Source organism: Canis lupus, chromosome 12, assembly GCF_011100685.1.
Source record: "Canis lupus familiaris isolate Mischka breed German Shepherd chromosome 12, alternate assembly UU_Cfam_GSD_1.0, whole genome shotgun sequence".
In the NCBI taxonomy this organism is placed as follows: Eukaryota; Metazoa; Chordata; class Mammalia; order Carnivora; family Canidae; genus Canis; species Canis lupus.
In genome coordinates, this window is record NC_049233.1 from 14044236 (window position 1) to 14071149 (window position 26914).

At 45.8% G+C, this 26914-nt stretch overlaps 1 protein-coding gene across 4 annotated transcripts in view; it reads left to right on the forward strand.

The window, feature by feature from the left end:
• Positions 1-26914, forward strand: part of RUNX2 (RUNX family transcription factor 2) — a 326346-nt gene that overhangs the window by 219066 nt on the left and 80366 nt on the right. Inside the window, exon 8 of one of the 4 annotated variants that reach the window (XM_038554223.1) lies at positions 25047-25395. The exons of 2 other annotated variants lie outside the window; for them this stretch is intronic. In XM_038554223.1, the coding sequence (XP_038410151.1) occupies positions 25047-25063 (17 nt within the window). In that variant the 3' untranslated portion in view covers positions 25064-25395. Of the gene's footprint in view, positions 1-83; positions 956-25046; positions 25396-26914 lie in introns of those variants that run through there. One more of the 4 variants, XM_038554218.1, reaches the window with a different exon arrangement.

The following is a 26914-nucleotide window of genomic DNA, read 5'->3' on the forward strand; positions in this document are numbered from 1 at the left end:
TTCAAAGAGCATGGTTCTTTATGTAGCACAGACGTCGCTGGAGTTTACAGCATGACCAACACAGCCACTTCTTATCTGTTCAGGTGTCTCACGAATTGTGACCTCTGTCGGGGTTCCAGAACAGCTAGCACAGTGTTGGTTTTAGATGAGTGAAGTGACCTCATCCAGCCTGGAACTGAGAGACTCAACAGATGAGCTGTGGTTTGCTCCGTAGACAGTCTCAGCCTTTTAAACATGAGCAGAGAAATCCACACTCTTAGGGACCATCCCTTGCAAACTCGGAGGGCAGGAGATGTGTGTGCTGACTTAGAGTTCCCTCCATTCCCAGGAAAGGGACTGACACAGAATCTAGGTTAATACATGGAAACACAAAGCATGAGTGAAGACAATAATTACTTCTATGACATCCGGGAGAACAATCACAAATAAAGACGACTCTTCCAAACCTTGAATTTGTTGTTCTTAAAAAGACAAATGCGTTTAAGAAATATTTTCTGTGTGAGAATTTTTTAGATGTCTGTTTACTTCATGTTTACAAATAACTGTTTGCTTTTTAATGCCATACTTTGAAATATATCAGCCAAAACCATTAAGTTACAGTAATTTTTTAGGTATTCTGAATAAAAATTCCATTTTCTTTTTTGGATATGCTTTACCATTCTTAGATTTCTGTGGAACAAAAATGTTTGTAGCATTTTGTGTAAATACAAGCTTTTCATTTTTATTTTTTTCCAATTGCTGTTGCCCAAGATCTGCTTTCCCTGCACATATTGTACAAATTCTGCATTGTGCCATAGGCCATGATTGTGGATGAGTTTACTTTCGACTTCAAAGGGACTATTTGTATTGTATGTTGCAACTGTAAATGGAATTATTTGGCATTTTTCTCATGATTGTAATATTAATTTGAAGTTTGAATTTAATTTTCAATAAAATGGCTTTTTTGGTTTTGTTACGTGTGTACATTGGGTCTTTTCTCAGCCGCGTTTTCTCCTCTAGTCTGACGCCTACTCCTGCCTCCACCTGGGCACTTCTTGGCCCTAGGACTTGCCAGGGCCGGATGAGAACAGAGGTCTCTATTACCGGGGAGAGGTTAAAATGTTTCTGTGAGCGCTGCTGCCTTGTTTTGTCCTACTCCTCCAGAGGCGTGGGTGAAGGATCTAGCAGTGAACCACTTCCTTATCAGCTTGTGTCTGAAGGAAAGAGTGCTCACCCCATCCTTGGGTAAAGCCCCTTATTCTGACTGAGGGGCCAGTCCAGATATAAAGACCACGTTCCCCGTGGTCCCGTGGTTCTCATCTCTGGGCACCTGAGTAGGGGCTGCCAAGTGAACTCCTGGCCGTGGTCAGAAGATCTCAGGCAGCCCGGCCATAGGGGATAGTCTGTTTTCCTTCCCACATCTCTTTGGGGTTCTTAAAAAGCAAGTCAATTGAAGCTCAAGGGTAAGTAAAAACGGACCACCTTGGCCTGGAGAGCTGTAGCCTCAGAAAAATTCTACTAGTGAATAACTGTAGTTTGGAGTTTTTTGGGTTTTTTTTGTTTTTGTTTTGTTTTTTCTTATGGGCCATTGTGCATTTTTGGTAAGTCCCTCCCCTTTGAAAAGGTTGAGGGCCTGGGGTAGAGTGGTTGCTTTCTTTATGTCCTGTACTGTCTGTCCACCTTGGCTTACCACAGTTCTAAAACAAGGACCAGAAACTGTGGTGCAGAGATGCTCAGGCACTGGCCAGTGGCCCACATGACACTAAGAGGTAGAGGCCTCCTTTGAGATCTGCTCATTCTTACCCCGTTGGCATTGAGAAATTGTGGAGACAGCTAATTTCTAAGACTAAGAGACATCCTGAAAGCACTTGGATGAAACCTAGGCCAGAGAACTTGTTTGTAGCTCTTTGAAGATATATATTTATTTATCCTTTTATATTAGACATCAGTGTGTTTTTAAAAGGCATTTCATGGGGGCTGGGCAGAGTGGCTGTTTCTCTCTCTCCAGCTTTGTCCAGCCGCATGGTTGTTGGGCAAATTGCTTTTACTTCTCTGGGTCTCAGTTTTTATGGCTTATGGAGAGGCATTGGGCTAGACCTTGGCACTATTGACATCTCAGCCTGGACAGTTCTTTGGGGTGTGTGTGTGTGTATGTGTGTGTGTAGGGAGTGCCATCCTACGTGTTGTAGGAAGTTTAGCAGCAGCACTGGCTTCTACCTACTAGACACCAATAGCACCGCCCCTCTCATGACAACGAAAAATGTCTCCAGAATGTCCCCTGGGAGGAAAAATTGTCCTCAATTGAGAACTGTGGGCTAGAGGCTCTCTTTAAATTCTTTGGTCAGGCCTCCTTGACAGAACTGATGTGAGAATTCATTGCTCATCAAAACAGGATAGCCAGGCAGAAGGCTATGGGGCTTCCCAGAGATGGACACACATCAACCTTTTCCATCCCTTCACCTGACACCACCCTGAGGTTGGGATGCGTTGTGAGGGGGCTCCTGGCTTTCCTGTCTGCATATCTCTCCTCCTCCTCACGTCCTGGGCTGTGCCGCCAGGGAACAGCACAGCTGTAGGGCTTTGTGAGACCTGGACGGCTTGACCATGTTTATCATGGCTGCTTCTGTTCTCACTGGAAATGACGGGAGGAGGAAGAAAGACGTTTCTCCAGTGTGACTGACCCCTTGTGCCTCCTGCCCCCCAAATATTTAATCATCAGACGTTGCTTTGAGAGTGGGTGTTTCCTGTTAACTCAATCCCAGCCGACACTGGCCCAATAAACACCTCAGCTCTCTGTTGCAGAGTTTATTTGGCTGGGAAATGGGTATTGCCATGTAAACAGGAAGCCCCCTGAAGTTATTATCTACAGATGGGGTTGAAGAGCCACATGTTTATATTTATGGGATTTGAAAACAGTCTGAAAAGGCAAGGGAGGAGGTAGGGGAAGGCCTCCTTCAAAATCAGTGAGAGAGAGCAGGGCCTACAGATCTTCATGAGCCGATTTCTCGTTCCCTCAGGAAACCGGTGGGTAACATGTCACAGCCAAAAGCCACAGCAGAAACGGAGGCACTGACTTGACTGTTTTAAGCAAACAACCCTGCCCTGAGTATCAGGTAAACTGGACAATCCAGTCAGCTGGCTTCTCCGTCCCAATTATTTGGAAATCATTTTAGAGAACAGTTCTAGCAAACAATGTGTGGGGGGCATCTACAAAGGTAGGAGGTCTGAGAGAAGATGATTGTGTTGTAAAGGCTCGAAGTCTTTCTGGGGACACCTCAACGGCCTGCCACAGTTTCGGTGAGCCTGGGCCAGTTCACTTGTGAGATCGCAGGCAAACTCCACAGGGGCTGGGAAAGATGCCTTCTTATCAGAGCTGTCCGGGTGTTGGTTCCGAGAACAGGCAGGTGGTGAGACAGCGGGCCTGCCCAACAGGGCTGGGTACAACAGCTCACTCCATTTCCTTCTCTCCCCACCTCTTCTCTTCCTTTATTGGCTCTCCCCCTGGGCCTGCAGAAGGTGTTAAGAAAGTAAGGCCAGTAGGCACCAGTACACAGATAGCCGATGCTCTCTGTCTGAATCCTGAGCTCTGAGCAAAAGCAAGGGAATCTCTCCCTATCTTACCTCCATGCCTGTGCTGTGCACCGCGATAAGTCTCTCTGTGACTTCCCAACAGTAGGGTATTCAGTTGGGAGGCTTTGGAGGGGAAGTTTTTAAAAAGCTATGAATTTACTTACGAATTTAGCAAAGAAAAGGATCCACTGGAGATGCAAAGGGAACTACACTAAGGGGTGTGTGTGTGTGTCCATGTGTACGCCTGTACATATGCCTAAAGGGAGGGAGCGAGGAGGTAGAGGAATGGGAAGGAGTACCTGAGCAGCCATTCAGGGAAAGCTGTAGTGTGCACATGTGTGCATGAATGTACACACACACATGCGTGCGTGTACATATATGCTCCTTGACACAGCACTTATTTGTCTCAGGTGTTTCTTTTTCTTGCAAATCCTACAAAAGAGTACCGCCTTCATTCCACAAGTGAAGAAGCAATTCTTCTTCTTCATGTAGCTTATTTAAAGGGGACAGGGGACACTGGGTGCTCCCTGAGATGTCAGGAGCACGGTGAAGCTGACATTTAAGAAGGGGTTATTATTTTTGTAAAGCTTTTATTTGTGAGTTTTTTGTGACTCAACTGGCCCCTCTGTTCAGACATGCACAATGAGTTGGAAAGCAGAAGGATCAAGTTTCTGGAAACCCACTTAACTTATACTTAAAACTTATTTTATTTTGTTTTCTTGTTTTGTTGCAGTGATGTCTGGCCACTTAGTGGGGTTTTCTGAAGACCTGTTTTCTGTTTTTAGCATGGCCAATGCAGCTCACAGCTTGATGGCTCTTTTTTTTTTTTTTTTTTTTTTCCACCCAAGGCCATTCTATGCCACTCTAGAGCCAATAGAAAGGGAAGAATTTCTCCTCACCTGTCATCCTTATAAAGACATTGAGACCATAGAGCAAAATGCTAAAAGAAAAACAAGGAGGCAGGGGTCTGGGGCAGCAAGCAAAAGTTCTTCCACACAAGCCCCTCCCGAAGCAGTCTTGTCTGCCCAACCCTGAGACCAGAACACAAAATTGTACCCAGGCCATGTGAGACATTTCTCCTGGAGAACCGCGGGTACCAGAGTTAGCTGGGATGCGGAAAATGGGAGTAGGATACAGCAGGCTGGGTGGGATTAGTGGTACAGAGTGTGGCGGCAGAGCTCCAGCGGGCTCTGAGACCTGGGAGAACCAGGAGCTCCAGCTGGATGACGGGTCGAGGTGAATGTGCGAATTTCTTCCTTAAAAATAAGCAGAAAAGCAAACAACAAAACCGCGCGATGCGCATAATTGTGGCAGAATTAATACAGCGGTTTTATGTCTTAAATCTCCTCTGACATCATTTCCTTCCTACGTTAGGTCATTTATTATTTTTTTTTTTTTTTTTTTCATAATTCCATCCACTTCTGACAGAGCAGCAGCTCAGGCAAGTTTCACTTTCTGTTTCTGAGTTTCTCTGAATTCTTCTGCCCCCCAAAGCGAAGAGCCTTCTGTGGCATCATTACATCTTCCTGGAACGCCTCGGCCCCATTCTGCCTTCTCCAACACTCATTTCATATTTAAAGCTGGAAAGTCACAGGGACCTTTCTCCTCGTCGGCCATATGGGCTTTCAAGAGCCTTTTGCGTGTGGATTTGGGGGCACAGAAAGTTTGCCTCCTTATCGAGATTTTATTGGTGGTTTCACAGATGAGAAGCAGAGATGGGGGCACCCGGGTGGCTTCAGTGGTTGAGCATCTGCCTTCGACTCCGGGCGTGATCCCAGGGTGTTGGGATCGAGTCCCGCATCGGGCTCCCTGCATGGAGCCTGCTTCTCCCTCTGCCTGTGTCTCTGCCTCCCTCTCTGTGTGTCTCTCATGAATAAATAAACATTTTTTTAAAAACCCAGAAGTGCAGAGATGATCGCTGAGCGTATTTCTCCACCCCAACATCTGGAACATACCCTGTGCGCTCCGGTGGTGCGGGGCACGACTGCTGAGCCCACCTTCCCGCCTCCTGGGCACAGAGAGGGAGAGAAGGACCCCGGGGAGGGAGGCAAGTGTGGAACTTTCTCAAGGAGTTAAGTGGTTAATAGGAACTCAGTTTTTTTTTATTGGCTAATAAAACTTCCCAGGGTTTTTCATATTATATGGTTCCTTCAGGCTCCCAGCCCCGATGCTTAAAAAAAGAAAAAGGCGAAAACAACAACAAAAAAAGCTGGAGCCTAAATACCAGTGCCGTGTCCCAGTCTTGTTTACTTTTTCATTTCCGTAGTTGTAAAAAAAAAAAAAATTCCTCTGGTGGTTCAATTCTATCACACGGCAGGAGCAGGAGCGGATCGGCGTTTGCACCACTCCAGTGCTGCGAGCCTCCCAGTGAAAGGAAGGAGCCCGCTCTGGGTCTCAGGTTCAGCAAAGGGAGAGATCGCGATGCAAATGATGGATGCAACGGGGAGATTTTGAAATGCAAGCCGTTGGAGGTGGGGTGGGGGGATTGGGGAGGGGAGCAGATATTGAACTGAAATACATCCCTGGAATCCTGAATGCAAATGATCTCTGTCCTTTTATTGCCAGTGGTGCTGTTCTCCCAACAGAGCAGGATGTTCTTGTTTTTAATAATAGCCAGACCAGATGCTAAATTCTCCTCGGCAACGTGCTGTATAAGTGAGAAGGCAAACAGCTGATTCCTGTTAAGATGAACACCAGGAGAATAAGCCAGAAAGTATGAGCAGTCTCTGGAGGTTTTTGCTTTGTAAACCCCTGTTTGGCAGAGAGATCACAGAATCTGGGCTGAAAACACAGTGTGTCCTCCTGCACCCGGTCCTCCTCGGAGCCGCTTGCCGGGGGCCCCTGGGCCTCCGGCCTTCGCCCGCCAGCCCTTGCCTGACTTGGCCAGAGGGCTGGCTCGCAGGTGCCCCGAGGGGGAAAGTCGGAAGCCCCGAGCCCTCTGGCTTTCAATGACTGTAGAAAAATACTCATCAATAGGAGGAATTTTTTTTACTCACTCCTTGCCATAGAAAATAGTGAAATCCTGAACACGAGCCAATAACTTTAAAATGGCATCTTTGTTCCATCTTTTTTCACTCCCTTCTTCCCCCTGTCAGAGTCTATAAAACCTCTCGGTTATTATTTTGTTTTAGAATATGCCACACATGTACGATGCTGCTTCCTTCTCTCCCAGGGAACTGCCAGAGCCAGAGGTGCTGTGGGGGCTCTGGGTTGTGTGTGTGTTTTTTGGGGGGCGGCCCGCTGACCAAAGCAGACAGTGATCAGGGTGGCTGCTGTCGCTCAGGCCATCTCAGCGTGCCAACCCAGGGTGGCATCCCCAAGAGCAGGGGTGCTCTGTTCATCTCTGATCAACAGGTCCTCTGATCATCTCTCCTTGGGGCTTTGCTCCCAGGCCTGCAGGAAGAGTGAGGGAGAGAGCAGAGGGGGCTGTGGGGAACAGGTAGAGAGGTGCACTGGAGTTCCAGAAAGTCCCTTGGGTGACCTTTCCTCTTGGCATCATCCTCCTGGGCCCTCCCCTGCGATCCACCGAGGGCAATGCTAGCTACCTGTTTCTCACAATGTTCTTCTCTAGCTGTCCTTGAGGTTCACTTGTCCCTGGTCTCCCTGGGATGAACATGTGTGGAGAAAGGAATGGAGACGGGAAGATGATTTACCTCCTTCCCCCTTAGGATGGCACTGAAGGCCATTGTTTTAATGTCCTTTTGAGGGAAAGTCGTATTTGGTACTGGTGGCATGATCAAGTAATGACAGTAAGACTTAATATTTAATTTTCACTGCACACTGGACTACGAGCCTGGGGCTCTGCTTAATTATTTCACGTGCCTTAGGTCAGTATTCCCAGCAGCCTGGGAGGAAGTTAGTACTGTTTTCATACCTATGTTTCTAATGAGGAAACTGAGGATCAGACTTGCCCAAGGTTATACAGCCCTTAAGACTCAAGCCTCAGTCTGTCTGATTCCAAAGGCTATGTTCCTAAGCTACAACTTTAGACACAATCGCCTTGATTATCTACATAATGAGAACCAAATGAGTTAATGAGATAGGAAAATGCTTAGCACATAATAGATATCAAATAGATGGTACCTATTGTTATTACTCAATCACTAAGATGCTTATTTTTAAAGGTGTAAATAAAATTTTCAAATAGTTTGAAACACAATAGAGCTGGAGCCCCAAGTGGAACAACTTTTTTTAGGAAGTTGTTTTTATTTTTATTTATTTATTTTTAAAGAGCTTTCATTTATTCATGAGAAACACACAGAGAGAGGCAGAGAGAGAAGCAGGCTCCCCACGGGGAGGCCAATGTGGGACTTGATCCAGGATTCCTGGATCACGCCCCCCTTTTTAAGAAGTTGTATTTTAGCAGTCCCTGGATGATTCAATCAGTTAAATGTCTGCCTCTGGCTCAGGTCAGGATCTCCGGGTCCTAGATTGAGCCCTGCATCGGGCTCCCTGCTCAGTGGGCAGTCTGCTTCTTCCTCTGTCTGCCACTCCTCACACGTATTCTCTCTCTCAAATAAATAAATACAAATCTTTTTAAAAACCCTATTATTTAACAGTTTAAAAATGTCACTCTTTGAGAGAGTAAAAAACTTTTTAAGGAGAGAGAGAGCATGAGGGAGGCGGTCGGGCAGAGGGAGAGAGAGAGAGTTGTAAGCAGACTCCACACTGAGTGGGGCTCCATCTCATGATCCTGAGATCGTGACCTAAGCCAACATCAAGAGTTGGACACTTAACAGTCTGAGCCACCCAGGCGCCCCCTGAAAATGTTGCTCTTTGAAAGTAATATTTTTCTGTATATTTTATAAGCTTTTTCTATTGGACCTCATGGCTAAGTTTGGCAATGGGCTTAACATGGGCTCCTTCCCTAAAGGAACTCAGAGACATTACATCACATAAACCATAAACATAAAATACATTGACACATTCAGAACAGAAATGTTGACCCTATGGGACCTCAGTCCTTAATCTGTAATCTCTTTCAAGATTTTCCAAACTGGGTGTGTTGAGTTTTGTGTGAACGTCGCTACTGATAAAAGGTATTATCAAACTTAATTTGGCAGTATTGGCCTTACCTAATGGGAGAAAGACCTGAGCCAAGAAATTTCTGTCAACTTTGACTCTTTCCAGGAGGAAAGGGGTCCTTCTCACTACCTGGCAAGGGGGCAGCACCCAGGGCCCCCATATCTGAATTGGCATCACTGAGAGGCAGTGCTGTGTGGTGCAGGTGGCTGATCGGAGGCCCAAGGCCTAAGGAAACCTAGCTGCAGCCTGAGATGGGATGCTGGTGTGTGTGCCCAGTTCTGCACACTTGTGTCCAGCCTGGAGAATCCTGGGAAGGGGGCATCCGTGTTCCCAGCCCTAAATCATTTAAACCTCTTTAACTGAATAGATAGGGCTTCTCTCCAACTTTCTTAAAGCATTTTACAGAGTATTTCCTTAAGTCCGCCTGATACGGAATTTTACTGAAACCCCAGAGAACAGAAATGCCCTCTCTCCTGTCACCCACTCTGCCTCCTTCTTGCAAATATTTATCGAACACCTACTGTGAGCAGAGCAACGTGCTGGCAGGCTCACAACCACTAAAGAGCGTATTGGAAGACATCTCTGTTTAAGTTAATGCATCCCAATAAGAGATGTTTGTCGTGGCATCTTTATTTAAACAAATTCATGAGTGCTTCAGCTTGCCAACAACAGAGATTAAAAAGTTAGCAATTGGTTTTTAGAGAGAATTTAAATAGTTTTGATTTCTGCTTGTAGCCACAATTTCATTTCCCATTTCTCATTTCTGAAAATACTCATGTATTTATGAGGACTTGGCATCTATATTTAGTGGTACAAGCCTTTCATTTCCACCACAATATATGGGGGGCTTGGTGTTTAAAAAGTGGGTGATTTTCATATAGTCGAAGTGGGAGGGGCCGCTCTTCCATTTTCTCTTCCTGGTTGTACCAACAGCCATGCAGCCAACTGTGCATTGAGGGGTTGAGGGGTGTTTTGACAGGGGAATGCAGAGTGGCAAAAAGATCTGGGTTCCAGATCCTTAACCCCTACTAACTAACTGTGTGACCTTGAACAAGCCACTTAACCTCTCTTGACCTCCTCCTTAATAGTGGACAATAATATATTACCTGCTAGATGGTACGTTAAGGGTCCATGTAGTAACTCTTACCTATAGATTTGGAGTGCTTTTTAGAACAGAGAAATTAAGAGCAGTTTTAAGAGGTGCAGTTAGAGTCTGCCTAGCATTAAGAGAGAGAATGAGGTCCATTGTTTCTCACAGAATTGGCAAAAATGACCATTTTGTAGAGGGTGAAGAAACGGACTCCCAGAAAGGTCAAATCACTTAGGCAGGGTCACACCGTGTAAATAGATGAGGGGAAGCCAAGGGTTGGACATCTCCTTCCAAGCACTTCCCATTCTCATTCTCTGGAAGACTCTTACTTCCTTTGTAATAATAGCATCTTCCCTTTTTCTCTTCGTTAAGCAATTAGACTTAATTATTTTTCTAGTTTTTATGAGCCGATTTTCATTTCATAGAAACTCAGGCAAGCTGAATCTGTTAAAAACTTCCTATACTCATGTAAATGAACTTCCAGCACACCGATTCCATACCATGCTCCAGCTAATAGTATTGAAAAAGACCTGTTATATACTACTTTATAAAAAGCCAATAAAGTTGCATACTGGGCCTGACTTACTGAGTGAGACATTTTGTCCAAGAGCATCAATACCAATCCTTCCTGGACAAAGATGACCCAACCTTTAGTGGCCAAGAGGCCTCCTTGCCCTCACTGCGAAGGATGGCTGTCATGGCCTTGTTGTGGTCAAGGTCTTTCTACTTGCTGTTTCATGGTCTGGCTGTAGAGATGAAGCCACATTCTTGACCTCTTTAACATGGTATCCGAGTCACCTAAACAAATGAAAACATGGCAGCTAATCTTGAAAAAAGATAGACTTTACATCTCAGTTTTATCTTTTATTTGCTTACCATCAACCAAAATCTCTTCTATTTAAAATCTGCAAAAGGAAACCTCTGCTAATGGGGCAATGATGGAATATACAGGCCTCGAATATACAGATGTTGTGTTATTAGACAAAACTTACAATGTAGTTTATCATCCGACTCCTGTTTCATGATAGACAAAACCTTATTGTACAAGCCAGGTACAGGGCAGAAGGAGGTGAAGCCTGAGAAGAGGGAGAATTTGTGGTTTCACCCTATCCTTTGCTGGAGAGAATGCCAGCATGCCAAATCACACCTCTACTGATCGGATGAGCAAGAGGGATTCCAAAAGAAGATAGAGTAACGGGCTGGCGTGAGTGGTGTCAGAGCCTCTTGGGGTATGAGTTATACTTCAGAAAGCCATATTCAATGTTAGGATGATTAAAAAACAAAAGAAATACCAGCTATCAATACAATGCTATCAATATATGTAACATGACGGAAAATGTGAGATCTTAATGTTTAACAAAAGAGGTCATCAACATAAAAAATGTTGAGAGGGGGCACCCAGGTGGCTCAGTTGGTTAGGTGTCTGACTCTTAGTTTCAGCTCGGATCATCATCTCAGGGTGGTGAGATAGAGCCCCTGTCAGGCTCTGTGCTGGGCCAGAGCCTGCTTGGGATTCCCTCTCTACTTCTCCCTCTGCCCTTCCCCCCTCTAAAAAATATTGAGAAGTGACAACATAAAATATCAAACTTTCAGAGTAGGTACATTTTATCCAACTGCTTCTATACCTACTGCCATGAGCACTAGGGCCTGGATGAGACAGTGAGGGCTACTTTGGTATGTGGGACGCTTTGGCTTTCAGTAGGGAAGGGGGACAAGTATAAATGAGTGGGATTAAGTTTATGCTCTGGATGTCACATACTCAAAGAACTGAGTAAGAGCTATGCCTGTGACTGATCCTAAGTAAAACTTTAAAGCAGGATGTTGGGGTCTTCTCTACCCACACCTCCAGACATCTCCTTCAGAGGCCGGCCCTCGGCTCTGCCTCTCTCCCCAAGCCCACACCAACTAACCCTGTGCTGTGCGTCTCCCCTTTTATAAATGAACTTGCCCTGACCCTCACCTTTTGAGCAGTCGGTGTATTTGCATTTCAAGGGAGGTTTTCTGGAACCACTAAAACCTCACTTCCAAAGCCACATATTCTGTTCGAAGAGCAAGAACCTTCCTTGGGATGCTTTTCTGACATCCCACACATCCCGTCCTGGGGAAGCACTGCTGCCTTCCTTGCCCAGCTAAAAGCCAATCCTCCTTTTCTCTCTCCCCCTCCCTCCCGCCTTCCCTTTCTCTTTCTCTCTCTTTTGGCCAAGCACCTTGCCCAGAAAGACCCTTTGAGGTAACAGAGGGTTTCTTCTGCCCTCAATCACCACAGGTTAGAGTGAAATGAAGAAGTGTTCTGGTTCTACCTGAAGCTCACTTTAGGAGGCCTGCATTTATTTCTGTCTCTGCAAGAGACAGTTTATTGATTCATGGAACCTTTATTAGAGTTATTAGGACAAATAAAACACACGCGCGCACACGCATAAATCCATCTCTACCCATCCTGAGCCCCTGGCTGGCAAAACGAGTTCTATTTCCAGCCCTGACATCTTGCCAGTTTGTCATTCTCCATCCTGGCCTCATCAGCTTCCATCGGGTTTGAGTTTATTGGCTACACAGTGCAGTTTATGTTATCATAGAAATTAGCCTTGATGGACAGGGATATGGCCAGGGGATCAGAAGAGGTCAGCAGCCTCATGGTGTTGGCATGGCTGAGATGTTAGGGTGCCTGGAGCCCTCTCCAAGAAAAATCAGAGCTGGCTCTCGGCAGCAGCAAATGAGCGCAACGAGACACTCCTAAGGGACGGGAGCTTGGACGTGATTGTGAGCCGTCCAGTTCCCATTCCACCCGTCCACCCTCCCCCCTTCCTCCCCAGCCCTCCCGGTGCCCCCCAGTGCCAAAAATCCTTCCCTGTGCAATGGAGGCAGGGCCGGGAGGCCTGAGGTTAAGCCTCTCTCTTCTCCAGTTCGTGGTTAGCTTTCGTAGGCTCTTGGCTGTTTGACAACATTGGATAATAATTCAATATTTCTTACTGAAATACTTGACCTTATTGTTAGTTTTTGTGACAAGGGGAATTTAAAGGAGCTGCAAAAATGCAAGCAAGTGTGGCTGAAAAAGGCCAGGGTAGGCCACTGAGTAGTGAACAGTTTCTTTTTCTGACATCTATAAAATTTAGGTGAAAACAGGTCAACATTGATGTTGGCAAATGGGAAAGCCAGTTCTATTGTTAGCAAATGAGCTTCAGATAGAAATGTAAGTCTGGTTCAATCAAAACCACGTTTGGTTTTAGACACACTAGTGATGTGCTTTCTATTAAAAAGGGGGGGGGGGGCAGTATTTATAGAGACACACAAAGTAAAAATATTTTTTGGCCCAAAGGATCATTTTCTAAGTATCAAATCAACTTGTTGAAGTATAAGATGGGACCACTTTCGTTTTCTTTTTAAATTTGTAGGGCACATGCTCCCAGAATTCTCTCTTCTCTTTATTTCGAATTGGCAAGGGCTGTTGAAGATTAAAATCGTATATTAGGAAAACCCTGCATTGCCTGATGTCGGGACTTGCTGGAGACTGCCAGCTGGTGGCTGAGAAAGAAATGAAGTTATAGGATTCAAATATATGACTCCCCGGATTTGGCCTGAGTATAATAATCACTTTTATAGGCTCCACTCAGGAATCTCCTAAGACATGTTTGAGCTCACAGAGGAGGAACATAAGAGAAGCTCAGTCACTTGCCAAATCCAGATGGTGGAAGATCAGTTAATTCTAGCCTACTGGGCAGCTTGCTGATCCTACTTGGTCTCTGTCTTTGGACCCTCTGAAGTCCTTGTCTTGCTGGGAGCTGGAACAATCCATAACATGGCAAAACCGCTTCTTCCCCCACAGCCTCCCACTAGCAGATGAGGGGACTGAGGTCCAGAGTCAACCGTGTGTTGGTCGATAGGATTCTAGAAGGGTTTACTCTTTCTTGGGAAACTTTATTTTTTTCTTTAAGTAGAGGTGAAATTCATGTAACGTAACATCAGCCATTTTAAAGTGAACCATCCGGTGGCATTTTGTACACTCTCAGTGTCTTACAACTGCTACATGTCATCACCCCAGACGGAAGCCTTGTACCCATTAAGTGGTTGCTCCCCATCCCCACCTCCAGGCTCGTGTTTGAGTACAAGTTGGTTAGCTCAGTTCCCACAGAGTGTCATTTTAGGGCTTCACAATTTTAAATAAGGTTTGGCTGTGTATCTGGAGGGGAGAGGACTGCGAGGGTTCCTGGCAGGGAGGGGCTGAGGCCTGGACTGAGATCCGGGTGGGGAACAGGAGAGTCGGTGTCTGGAAGCACAGGGTCCCCCAGAACCGGAGACTTGCTGAACTGGAGCATCTGTTGGTGGGGGGGAGTTGCTCTTTCTGAGGTTGACTGTTGGTCTCCTGCTGAGGTGATGATCCCTTTAAAATTCTCAGCATTCTCACCACCACCCCCTCCCTTGGCCTGCCTCGGTCTAGGAGGCATTTTACTCCTTTAATTTGTGTTGGTAGGCATCCAAGTCTGGCACCAGGCAGTCCCCACTCGGGAAGCTGGGAGGTGGTGGAGGCTCACCCAGGTCTAGAAAAGGAGCTCTCCCCGGGATGCTAACTGCAAGCTGTCTCCTTCAATACACATCATCCTGCTGGATAATCATTTTCAAATGGCAAACAATAATAAAAGCTTTCCTCTATTTTGCTTCCAAGTGTCAACGTATCTACACAGGCTATAGATGTGTGTGTGTGTGTGTGTGTGTGTGTGTGTGTGTGTGTGTGAATTGTCTAAGAAAAAAAAGAAGTTTGGGGAGCATTTGAGTATGCTGGGCAAGGCTGGGAATTGCCTCGGGTGGCTTTCCAAACATTGTGGGAGGCTGAGCTGGAGTGTGGGTCAGAGATGGAAGAAGTAGATTGTCAGGTGACTTAAGTTTTTAATCTGCATCTGGAGGGAGGCTGCAGGCTCTCCTGAAGTCGGGTCCCCTGGGACTGGTGGGGCAGCTTACAGCAGAGAATGGGGTAGGAGAGGGGAACCTAGAGGTCAGATCTGGCTGCTAAGATGTGAGACTAGAACCTGAAAGAAAAGCCCCAAGGCTTCCACCTCAGCAGGTGGATGAGGCTGATAATCCCGTCAGGGTGCCTATGTGCTCTGGGGCTACACAGTCTCAGATCTCATTGTGACCTCTCTTCCTGGATAGTCTAGTCTTCTTGAAGAGTTTGGAGTAGGCTGAAGCAAAGGCATTTAACTGGTAAGTAACTCCAACCATTCTTTGAGATCAAAATGCAGGTGAAGAGATTATGAAATGCGATACAAAAGTCACTGGAGTTGTAGAGATGAAATAAGACTTCTGAGAAATCTCCCACTTGTAGTAGGTTACTCTGGGTCAAATTTAGAGTTTGTTCCCTATACTTAGGTGGCTGTAGTGAGAATAATTGAGAAGTCCTGCCAGCGTTCAGGGCATTTTTCCAGAGGCCTGAGGAGTAGCTGAATCTTGTAGAATCTTCTCTGCCCACATCCTGCCCTTTCACTCATGCAACTCTGTAGCCTCTGATAAAGTTCGGGGTCGCCTCCTTGTGAGGACTTCCTTACCATCCATCCTGACCCAGCTGTGCCAGGGTAGCATTGGCAGTGTGCACCATGAGGGTGCACTAACCCCCTTAAGTTATCTGTTTCTGCCAAACAGACTACACCACAACTTAGTGGTTGAGACAATAGCCATTTTATTGCTCATGATTTTGTGGGTCAGGAATGCAGATGGGGCCTGAGCAGGGTGATTCTGCAGGGTTGCTTGGGCTTCCTCACAGCGTGGTGGTCCCAGGGTGGTCAGATTCTGCCTCAAGCTCTTAGAAGAGGCACAAAAATAGAAGCTGCCCATCGCTGGAGGTCTACCTTGAAAGAGGAGATGGGCAAGGTCGCTTCTGCTGTGTTCTGTTGGCCAAAGGCCATCACAGGGCCAGCCCAGAGTCAAGGGGAGGGGAAATAGACCCCCAACTCTTACTAAGAGAAGAGGCAAAGGATTTGCAGTTACCTTCCAACTACCACGTATAGTTGACACCCAACCTGTCTGGCTTTGAAGCTTGGGATCTTATCTGCTCTGTAGTCATTCTTCTTAGATATCCTTCGCAGTGTCAGTTGCAGGGGGACTTAGTCAACCCTTGGCGGTTGTTTCAGGCATCGGTAACGGGTGTGTGAGAAGAGATTTGGGGCGCGAGGCATTTCCACACAGGCAGACCCCTCTTCATCAAAACACAAGGGTAAGAGGCATCCCAGTGCCAGGGAAGTGCATGTCTGGCAAGGCAAGATGAGTCCTTCGTCTTTTGTAGTAGGGGTTGTGCTATGCTTCCTCAAGTCCTGTGATGGGTCGAGTATGTGCCAAATAAGCTAGTGTTGAGGGACTCTTGTTAAAGGGAAGATAGGAGCTCGCACCACTCAACAGTTTCAAGATCTGCACGGGAGAGCTGGGTGGCAGGATTCCTCCAGACTTGCCCGGGGCACCTGGGGGCAGTCGGGCTGGGAGGGCTGCCCTGGTTGCCACTCAGACTCAGCAGGGTCCAAGAGCCACCCTTCCAGGAAAGCAGAGAAAGAGGCTATTGTTTCTTGCCACTTGAAGCAGCTGATGACAGTACAAAGGAATGTGGTGAGGACCCTCCCTCCTAACCGTGGAGGATTAGAGACTGAAGAGCCAGACTCTCGGCCTTTGGGCACAAGGTGTGGGAAACACTGTGGGGGCAGAGAGGAGAGTGAGAATTTTCTGGAGGGGCAGCCATGTGGATTCTGGAATCGTACCCTCCTCCTCCAGGCTCCTGAAAACTTCATGCACATGCTTTCCTCATGTACAAAATGGAGAGGCTGGTTCTCAGGAAAAAAAAAAAAATTGAGGATTAAATAAAATAAATAGAAGGCCTATGCTGTTTGATACAGGGTAAGCACTGGATAAATTTTAACTTTTTTCTCTCCACAATGTTAGAAAACGGATTTTAGGGGCACCTGGGTTGCTCAGTTGGTTAAGCATCTCCTTCAGTTCAGGTCATGATCCAAGGGTCCTGGAATCGAGTCCCATGTCAGGCTCCTTGCTCAGCAGGGAGCCTGCTTCTCCCTCTGTCTGCAGCTCCTCCTGCTTGTGCTCTCTTTCTAAATAGATATGAAATCTTAAAAGAAAAAAAAACAGAACTTAGACATAATTGAATCCCATTTGTTCATGATCTGACTGAGGCCTGGAAATGTTAAAGTGATTTGTCTAAGCAGAAGCAACATGTCTGTGAATCCCTATGTCCTCCTCAGCTCAGGGCTCTTCCTCCTGCCCCACAGACATCTAAGTCCCTCCAACGACAGAGAGAACTTTTCTTCACGGCCACACTGCAACTAAAAATGGCCACCTTTTGCCTTTATTCTTGGGTAGAGTGCTCCCTGTGACCCTGAAGAACATGGAGGTGGGGGATCAGAAAAGAAAATGCTAGCAACACATTACAACAAAACAAGACCAAACAACACCACATGCAAATTCCATGCAAAATTCTTTAAATAAAGCCATCCACTGAAATCACATTAGTAGGTCCTTGCTCCTCTATTAATTTTTTTTTCATTTAAAAAAGTTATTTTAGGGGGCACCTGGGTGGCTCAGGTTGTGATCCTGAGGTTCTGGGATCTAGCCCTCCACCGGGCTCTTCACCTGCTTCTTCTTCGCCTGTGTCTCTGCCTCTCTTTGTGTGTCTCTCATGAATACATAAATAAATCTTAAAAAAAGGTTATTTTAAAGATCAGAGTTCAGAATGACAATGCATGAAAAATAAAATGTTCTCCTTCCTGCCTGCCTCCCCTCCTGCACTGGTTCTACTGTGACAACTTTTGTGCCTGTCCAGCTTTGCCTCCCTTTCATCAACGAGCAGCAGTGAGAACAGCATAGGTCCACCCCCAGTCGGAACATGTCAGTCTGTGGACTGTTTTTCTGGAGCTGGGAATCAGGAAGCTTGGGGTTCTATGAGATGCTGTACTGGAGCCCCATCAGCTATTACTGAGCAACATATCACCCCAAAACTCAGTGGTGCAAGAGAAAAACATTTTATTATGCTCACAGATTGTGTGGAGCAGGGGCAGCAGGCGCAGCAGGCATGGCTGGTCTCCACTGTAAATGTTTGTGGCCTCGGCTGGGAAAACTCGAAAGGCTGAGGGTGTCTTTGCTTACATGTCGGGTGTCTGGAAGGGCTGAACGAAGGATGGTCTTTGCTGGGATTGTCTCCTGGAGGCTGCACGGTGGCCCCGGGGTAGTTAGGCTCCTAATGTGGCTGCTTGGACTCAAAGAGCAAGTGTCCCAGCCAACCTGGTGGGGGCTGCATGGCCGCTGGTGGCACAGCCTCAGAGGTCACACTGTGTCACCTTCACCATATTCTATTGGTCAAAGCGGTCATGAGCCCACCCGGATTCATAGAGGGGGCCCTACTCTCAGGGGAGGAATCTCAAAGAATCGGCAACCCTCACATCCCATGATCATGCTTTCTGAATGCTGACAGCCCCCAGTCTAAAGGATTGGGGGGCCGCTTCCAGAAGAGAAAGGGAGTCTTAAGAGGTGAGATTGGGACATTTGATGCAAAAGGGGATTATCTTGGCTAATCCTGGGGCAAGTATGTTTTTAAAGCAGTTCGCTTAAACTTTTAATTTTGCCACATCCAGAAGTGGGCTCACAACTGGGTTTCAGCTGGAGTGGGACTGACCCCCGGGCCTGTGTGGGGATGACCTAGACTCTGAATCTTGTTTTCCACCAACAGCAGAGGAAACACCAGTGCAGGGAAATGTCCCAGAGAGCCAAGCAGAGGGAATTGTCTCCCTACTTGGAGAGCTGGTTGGGCCCCACCCTCCAGCCTTCCCCCCACCTGTGTACATACCCAGGAGGAACATCGTTTGTATTGAATCCAAAAAGGAGTCTTTGAAGCCCTCAGAGATCTTCAGAGCAAAGTGCTGGGTGAGGTCAGGGCATTCAGGAAGCCTGAATGGAAGGAGGGAGGCTGGGTGTGCGCCAGCTGGGGCTGCTTGAGGCTGGCAGCCCAGCAGTGGTGTGCTCTGGGCAAGAAATGCCAATCGGTGTGCTGCTCGCCCTGCCCGTTCGCTTGCACTCCTGAGAGTTCAGAGCTTGCTCTGCGCTGGCACTATGCTAGGCACTTTGGATCATTAACCTGTCCCGTTTACTTTCACAGTACTCAGATGAAGTAGGCATTTTGGTTCCTATTTTAGAGTTAAAAGGCTGAGGCTCAGAGAAGTTAGGTATCTTTCTAAGGTCACACAGCAAATAAGGGACACCGGAATCCCAAAAGGGCAGGGCCTGTTTGTTTTTTCAAAATGAGCATGAGCATGGCCACGGGGCAAGGAAGCCATCCTCTTCTCTTTGTCCTCCAGTCTTCATTCCATTCCACAATTTGTCCTTTGCTCTAAACCACAAGATTTCCATCACCAGGCTTCTTGATGCTTGCAAAACTGAATCCCTTCACGGTTAGGGCCAAGAGGGAGTTTTCTGCAAAACCTATTTGAAGAAATGCCTTAGAGCTGTGCTGTCCAGTACAGTTGCCTCCAGCCACATATGACTATTTAAATAAAACTAAGTAAAATTAATAAAATTAAATAAATTTAAAATGCAGTTCCCCAGTCATGCTAGCCACATTTAAAGGGCTCCGGAGCCACAGGTGGCTAACAGCTTCTGTATGAGATGGCAAAGGGGTAACATATTTGTATCATTGTGGGCAGTTCTACTGGACAGTGCTCCTTTAGAGACTAAGTAGAGGAAGAACCATATTTTTATAACTGGTACCATTGCCAGTTTTACTAATACTTTTTAATGGTCCTTAAGGTATTGATTTTTTCCAATTTTTTTCTCAGAAGTAAAATAATAGACTATATTTTGTATAGTACTTTATAATTTACAAATGACATTCTCGTTCTTGATCTCATTTAATGCAGCAGCCTTGCAGAGCATGGTAGATAATGACATTACAGGTAAAGTAACAAAGGTTCAGAAAGGTCGGGCAACTTGGCCAAGGTTCTATAAACAGTAGATGGTAGAGCCAAAATTTCGACATAGGTTTTCTCATTGTGTGCTTTCCACAGGGAGAAATTTCTGTATATGACGCCTGAAATTATCCTTAGGCAAAATTATTAAGTGAAAAGTAATTTACCAGTGTTCTTGTGGGCCGAATTGTGCTTGTCAGTTTTTCTTGTTTAGACCGTCAGATTTTTCATTAGGTCTTGCCACTAACAAATACCTTTGTTTTCTTTCCAAAGTAGTTGGCAACTTCTATAATTATTTTACCATGAGAACACAGTTTACATTGGTGTATATGTATTAATTGGAAAATTATCTTTTTCAATTAGTTTATAATGAGAATGATTATGTTTACGGTCACTTAGACAAGTGGTAAATAAAAAAGAATCAATTTTAAAAAAGGGACTTTCTAGAAGTAGGTGTGATGGAAGATACATATATATAGAAAGGCAACCAACAGGGGGTTGGTTGAGTATCCCACTCTTGGTTTTGGCTCACGTCGTGATTGCAGGGTCATAAGATCAAGCCCCGTGTCAGGCTCCATGCTCAGCGGGGAGTCTGCTTAAGATCCTCTCTCCCTCTCCTTTTTCCCCATCCCTCCCCAACTCTCCCTTTTTTTCTGAAATAAACAAAATCTCTAAAGAAAAAAAAGGTAACCAACAATACCGGGTCAGGCATGATGTGTGTCAAATTAACATATAAAAGGCAGTTTGATTTTCACTCATTTTTAAATATCATTTAAAATATGTACCATCTAAAAAAAAATATGTACCATCTTGCTGTTCTTCACTCTAGAGATCATAAACAAGGCAGATGACCAGCAAACCTGAAATAAAATAGATAACTAAGATAAATAGATAAAATAGATAATTAAGTTCAAGTGTGATAAGAGTTTTGTGTAAACAACAACAACAAAGAGCAAAGTAAAGGGATAGAGAGTAATGAAGTAGATGGGGACACTGTTTTAGTTAGGGCATAAACACTCCCACCATGGCCAACTTCAGGCTACCAACATGACATCACTAAAACCAGAGCTGAGAACTGATGCACACAGTGGGCTCTCATGAGCTGGGGTGGGCCGTCTCCCATCCCAGCGCATGCTTTCTTTCCGCCTCTGCAAAGTGCCTGGGCACCTTTTCTTTCGGGGATCTCTGGAGGTACTGGTCCCCTTGTCCTTCTTGAGGGCAAGTAGAAACCACTAGAAATGCTTTTTCTAGGCTATTCCCGGGAACAGCTTGCACTTTGGGGCTATTTTCCTGGAGTTGGAGGCATGGTTATTTCAGGTTTGATGATTCCACCACTAGCTTTATCTGTTCGCTGAAATGCACGTGCTGGGTTGCCACTGTAAATGGTCATCAGGCCTGTGTTCCTGAAGGGAGAGCTCTGATTGTAAGCTTTAGCAGTATGATGAAAAGAATTAGCTCAATACAATGGTAAAGGAGAAAACCTGGCTTATGGTAAAAGTTCTTGTGCTTGGTAAGGGCCACTTGCAGAAATCATTTCCCTGAGAAAACTTGGTAGCATACTGGATAGCACACAGGTGTTGAAATGAGGTGACTATGATTTGAATCCTTCATTGACCTTGGGTAATCATTACCCTCTTTGAGTTCAGTGTTCATATCTCCTGTGTAAGATCATGGTAAAGGTCACATGAGCTAATGTGCATGATCTTTACTGGGTATGAAAATACATACACAGTATCTAGCATGGTGTCCGGCATGGAATAGGTACTTTATTCATGATACCTCCCATGGAAACAGCAATGGCCATGGGTGTACAAGAAACAGCCCTAAAGCTCTCCTCATACAGAGAACCTGGGAGGTTCCAAACTGGAAAAGGATTGAGGAAGACCGATGTGACAGATGCTGGAAGGACACAGGACTGGGTGGAACCATGTGGCCAGTCCAGCAGCTGAGAGCCCATAACAGCTGTGAAACCAGAGCCTTATTGGTCACCACTTCTCTGGCTGGTGGCTCTGGCTTCCTCATTAATCGAACAGTGGTGGTAGTAGTGCTGGACAGTTGATTTTTGAGGGAAAGTTGGGGGGTGTGGAATCCCTATAAATTGTTTTGTTTGCCAAGTGAAATATAAATTAAGAACATTGCATACAGCGTGGGTAATCAGCTGGAGATTTCGTTAGATGGAATTTCCTACAACTTTAGAGTCTATAGAAGCTAATCATGGTCTAGGCCCTGGCTTTGATATTCTGTGACTGAAGTTGAATTGACATAGGAGCTGCATTTGGCTTAGAATGAAATATGACATTTCTTAAGCCAAGCAAAACAGAAAGAGCAGACAGAGAAGTAGAGGAAGACAAAAAGGGTGAGCAGGAAAACATCCCTTGAAACATGAGCCAGGGAGTGTTAGGTCATAAAGGACAAAAAAAATCTGAGCTCCCAAGAATCCAACTGTTGCATTATGAGCCAATTAGTAACGCAAGCAAGGGGGCTGTGGACCTGGTGAGGGACATCCGTGAATGATGGTAGCTGGTGGCCTAGAAACAGAAAAACACCTTTCTTCCCAAGGCAGTCCTAGGTAACCTAGGGTGTCTGGGATGCAGAAAGACTTGAAGCTGAGCTGTCAGGACACATCTCCTAGCACACCCCACAAGAAGTGCTGGCTGGCCACTGAGCATATACCTCCCCACTGAGCTATAGGACCTGCTGGTTCACACCACCGCCAATGCTTCCTGCACAACCTGCTGTTTAGGGAATTTTGCTGCCTCGTAGTGAAGTATGTGGACATGAAGGTGGAGGGAAGCATGGAGAAACCAAGTGTGTAGCAAAATGTCCTCTTCTTAACTCAGACTGCTGAGTCTCTGAGCGCCAGCTGCTGACAAGTAATAAAGGAGGAAGAGGAAAAGTCAGGCGGGGTGAGCTACAAGATCTACTGATTCAGTGTGGGAGGCTGAATGAAGAGCTGTGTTCTCTGGGAGGGCCTGGGTTCTTAGCACCCCTCTGCCCTGGCTAACCATTCTAACTAGGGCAAGTCCCTTCACGGTCTTGGGGCTTTAGCTCCCATATTAATAAAATAGTGGTGGCGGTGGCCCAAGGTGGTTTCCAAGTTCCTGTCTAGTCCCCTGATTCTCTTAATTTATCAAAGCCAGTGCCAAGGCTTGCTTTTGAGGAGTGCAGGGTTGGGCTGTGGTCCAAAGTAGCCAATTGGCTAACGTGGATGGGATACACCAGCATCACCACCTCCATATTCCAGTATTTGCCCTTCTTTTGTTAGGTCCTTTGGAGATTACATGGCATTCATATTCTGTCCGCCACATAATATGCTAGATGGCGTCCTTTGTTAAATACCCTGTGGTTTTCCACTGCATCTGGGTTAGATGTCAGGATGTTTAACTGAATTGCAAGTGGCATTGAGATGAGGAGCACCATACCTGGATGTGGTGGTCATGCTCTTATAGTCGGACTAGGCAAAGAGGACTTTTAGAAGAATTTTAGCCTAGGGACACCTGGGTGGCTCAACAGTTGAGCATCTGTCTTCAGCTCAGGGCATGATCCCGAGGTCCTGGGATCAAGTCCCTTATCGGGCTCCCCACATGGAGCCTGCCTCTCCCTCTGCCTATGTCTCTACCTCTTTCTTTCTGTGTCTCTCATGAATAAATAAATAAAATCTTTAAAAAAAGAGAAGAATTTAGCCTGGAAAGGACTCCTGATCTTCTGAGAGCATCTATGATGCCCAAGGACAGCTTTTCCACATGCTAAAAGTATCCTTCTCCTTCTCCTGTGACACTCACCTGTTTATCAATTGACTCCTTACTCATGAGGCCAGTCAGTCCTGTTACAATGTTGCTTAACTTCTAACATGGAAATAATAATATCTGCCTAAATCTTCATTTTAGGGTTCCAGGGAGGTGCTTGGAAAAATACCAAGTGCAATGCAACCATAGGGTTATTAATAATGTTGCTATTATACATTTTGATTGATGAGACTTTGATAAAGGGAAAGGCTCCCTGCCCTCCACCCCCACCCCTGTCCACAAGACCTGTTCCCAAAAGTACATCTCAGTCCACACTCCAAAGACATTTCTTGGAACCACATCTTAGTGCGGTTCACCCAATAAAAAGCTCCTCTGGCTCCAAGTGGGCATGAAAGTTCATCACAACATTTGCCATCAATAAAAAACCAATTCTTTCCATATGAAAAGCATTACTGCTGTCGAATGGTTATTGAGTGATGATACCTGAATATTGGGAACACAGGAACAGGGGAATGTACAAAGGGAAACTTCACAGGGACGCCTTAATTGTCAAGATAGAAGTGCTGTATCGGAGGGAATTAGTCAAGCAGAGCAGGGAGGGTACCTTTGCCTTCACCAAGCAGGAAAGATGAAAGGAGAAGGAGCGATGGGAGGTGGCGAGAAGCAGCAGGTAGGAAGGAAGGAGAGAATCGGCACTGCCTGGTAGATGAGTCACAGATGAGGATGACACCCAGAGTCACCGTGACAGCCCACAGACCACACGGCATTATGGCCAGCACTTTCAGTCTAGGAATTTGTCAAAAATTATCTCCTTAAAAACTACTGTCACAACAGCCGTTGCCTTTATAATTAGAGCTCCCTTGGCCACACAGGAGCCCTGGAGCTTGTTTGGGCCGCATCCAGGCCCAAGGAGCAGGAGGCTGGGCCAGAACGTCAGAGCAGCCTTCTCTGAGGCCCCTTGAGAAGGTCAGCCTCTTTCAGAAACCCAAGCCACTGCCTGTGAGCCTTCCTGGCCAGGACACCCCGCCTGCTCCTTAATGCAGTTCTTCCTTCTGCCACTCTGCTCTTCCCATCCAGCTTCCGGCTCTGCCACGCATGCTCACATGCTACTACTTACTCCCGTGGCCATTCCTGGCTGGCCAGAGGAATGTGGGTCAGTGTGGTGGATGAATAATTCGGCTCCGGAGAAGAACTGAGGTTGAGTGTGGCTGTATTCACTGCTTGGCAGGCCTGGGGCAAGTCACTTAGCTTTTCAGCCTCAGTTACTTAATCTGTTCAGTGAGAATGATCCATTCCTTCATGGCTGAGGGTGAGGAGAAGATGGAATCAAGCAGTGAATGTCCCATGTAAAGAGCTGTGAGGTTGGGTGACCATACTCTTGGTTTGCCTGGGACAGTTCCTGTTTAGGACTATTGTGCTGATGAAATCACTAATGGGACCCCCACTTCAGTCTTCAAAGTCATACTTTGGGTGGTAAACTGTATCACCCTGAACATTGTAATTTTTGATGGTTGGAAATACAGAGGGTCTAAATGAGACTGAGAACTCTCCCAGAAGCCCCCCAGGTCCTCAGGATGTATGTCCCTTCTTACTCTGTTGCAGAGCAGAATTTCATGTCTGTGAGTCCTGATTCACTTTCAAAATAAAAATTCTTCAGTTAGTCCATTAACAGAAATAACTGCCCTGTTTTAATTTCAGCAACGGCCTTGGAATGAAAAGACTACTAATTACTCCAATTAACCAAGCACATTAAGTGCACATGTTCAAACGAATATTAACATACCATCCGTCTTGGTCCTGAAGTTCTTGAGATGCTGGATGCATAAACATTTGGTGGAAGAAATTGTGACTGCAGAGAAAACACAAACAAAGCAGACTGTTTGTTTGTGCAACTGTCTGCTTGTGGAGAAACAACCAAGAGACATGGAAAGACATGAGGGTGTCTCCCCGTTTATGTTTCCAATTATTGCCCAGAGGAGACAGAACAAAGAAACTCCTATTTATAGCCAAAGTCTGAAATGGGGAGGCAGGGGGCAGGGCTATGGAGAAGCTTCATCATGAGAAAACACAATCCGCTATTGGTATTAATAAAATAAAATAAAATAAAATAAAATAAAATAAAATAATAAAATAAAATAAAATAAAATAAAATAAAATAAAATAAAATATTAAATAAAATAGTTTATCAAAAGAACAAACTGTCTTCAGGGAAAATAAATAACTCCTTCCATGTCTTGACTCCATGTACAATGTTCTCTAAAAACCACATTACTTACCAGTAATGAGAGCCAGGGTAGGAGCAGGCTAACACCATGGGAGCAGATGGGCTTTGTGGTGGCAGCTAGTCTGGCACCAAAGCTTCAGGCTAGGATGTGCCCTTGTACCTAGAACCAGCAAAGCCAAGGAAGGCCACATTTCTTTGAGCACATTGCTAGCCCTTGGGTCATTTCTCAGGGCTCCAGACTTTAGGAAATGCTAATGAGAATCTGGGGATGAAGCTCAAGGGCAATGTTGCTACTCAGAAAGGATTTTAATGTCCAAAGGGCCTCAAGGTTCAGAATCCCATCTGAAATGTTGGTGAGAGATGCCACAGTGGCACCCTCCTTGGCACACAAATACTGCTGTCCCTGTTTTGGGAGGGGGCACCTGCCTTACAAGATTATAGTTTGTCCTTTCTCCCCTCTCTCCCTCCTCTCTGTTTCTCCCTCCTCCCTGTATCTCCCGTTTAAAAAATTAATTTTTAAAAATAAGCATTAAGTTAGTACATGGGCCAAGCACTGTGTCAAGTAATTTTCTGTATCATCACCTCATTCTGCCATCATAACAACCCTTTAGAAGTCTGTTGTCGCTGTCATTGATCTACAAATGAGGAAGCTAGGGCTCAGAGAAGTGAGCTAATGTGCTCAGGTCACACAGTTGGAGTTCTAGAAGGCCTGGGAAATGGCCAGTTTGGAAACCATCTGGAGGCACCAACATTGATGAGAAAGGTGCCTCCATTTCCAGGGACTTGGTTCCTTACCTTTGTGGGCTTCAGATCTCATATGTAAGTGCTGGGCAGCATGGTTCCAGAACCAACCTCATCCAAGGCACAGAGGGTGCACCGGCCAGCCCCATGCAAAGGCCTATGGTATGGTCAGTATACTGCCCTCTTTCTTCCAACATTATATTTGAAAAGCCACTATCATTCCACATCCTCCAGTGTTGTGGACTGGGATTAGGGAGGGTCCTGGGAGAACATGCAAATGAGAGTTTTGTTTATTGTTTGCATTCTAAGCAAATTGGCTTGCGTTTTCCAGGCTCTGAAGGCCATAGTGGTATTTCATCTTTTGCTATGTCAACTTACTTCAGGGAAAGGTATCAAGGAGGGGTCACTATTCTGTATAACCCTCCCGAATGTCCAATGAGTCTTTTCCTCTCTGAATCAGAGATTCCCTGAAGCTGGCTCCTCCTGGAAATGAATCCTCCTGCAGGAACAGACTAGAACAGGCATTATCATCATCATTCATTAAGTAATTTTTGCTTCTACCTTCATCTTTAAGTACTCAATTGCTCTTACTACCCTGGAC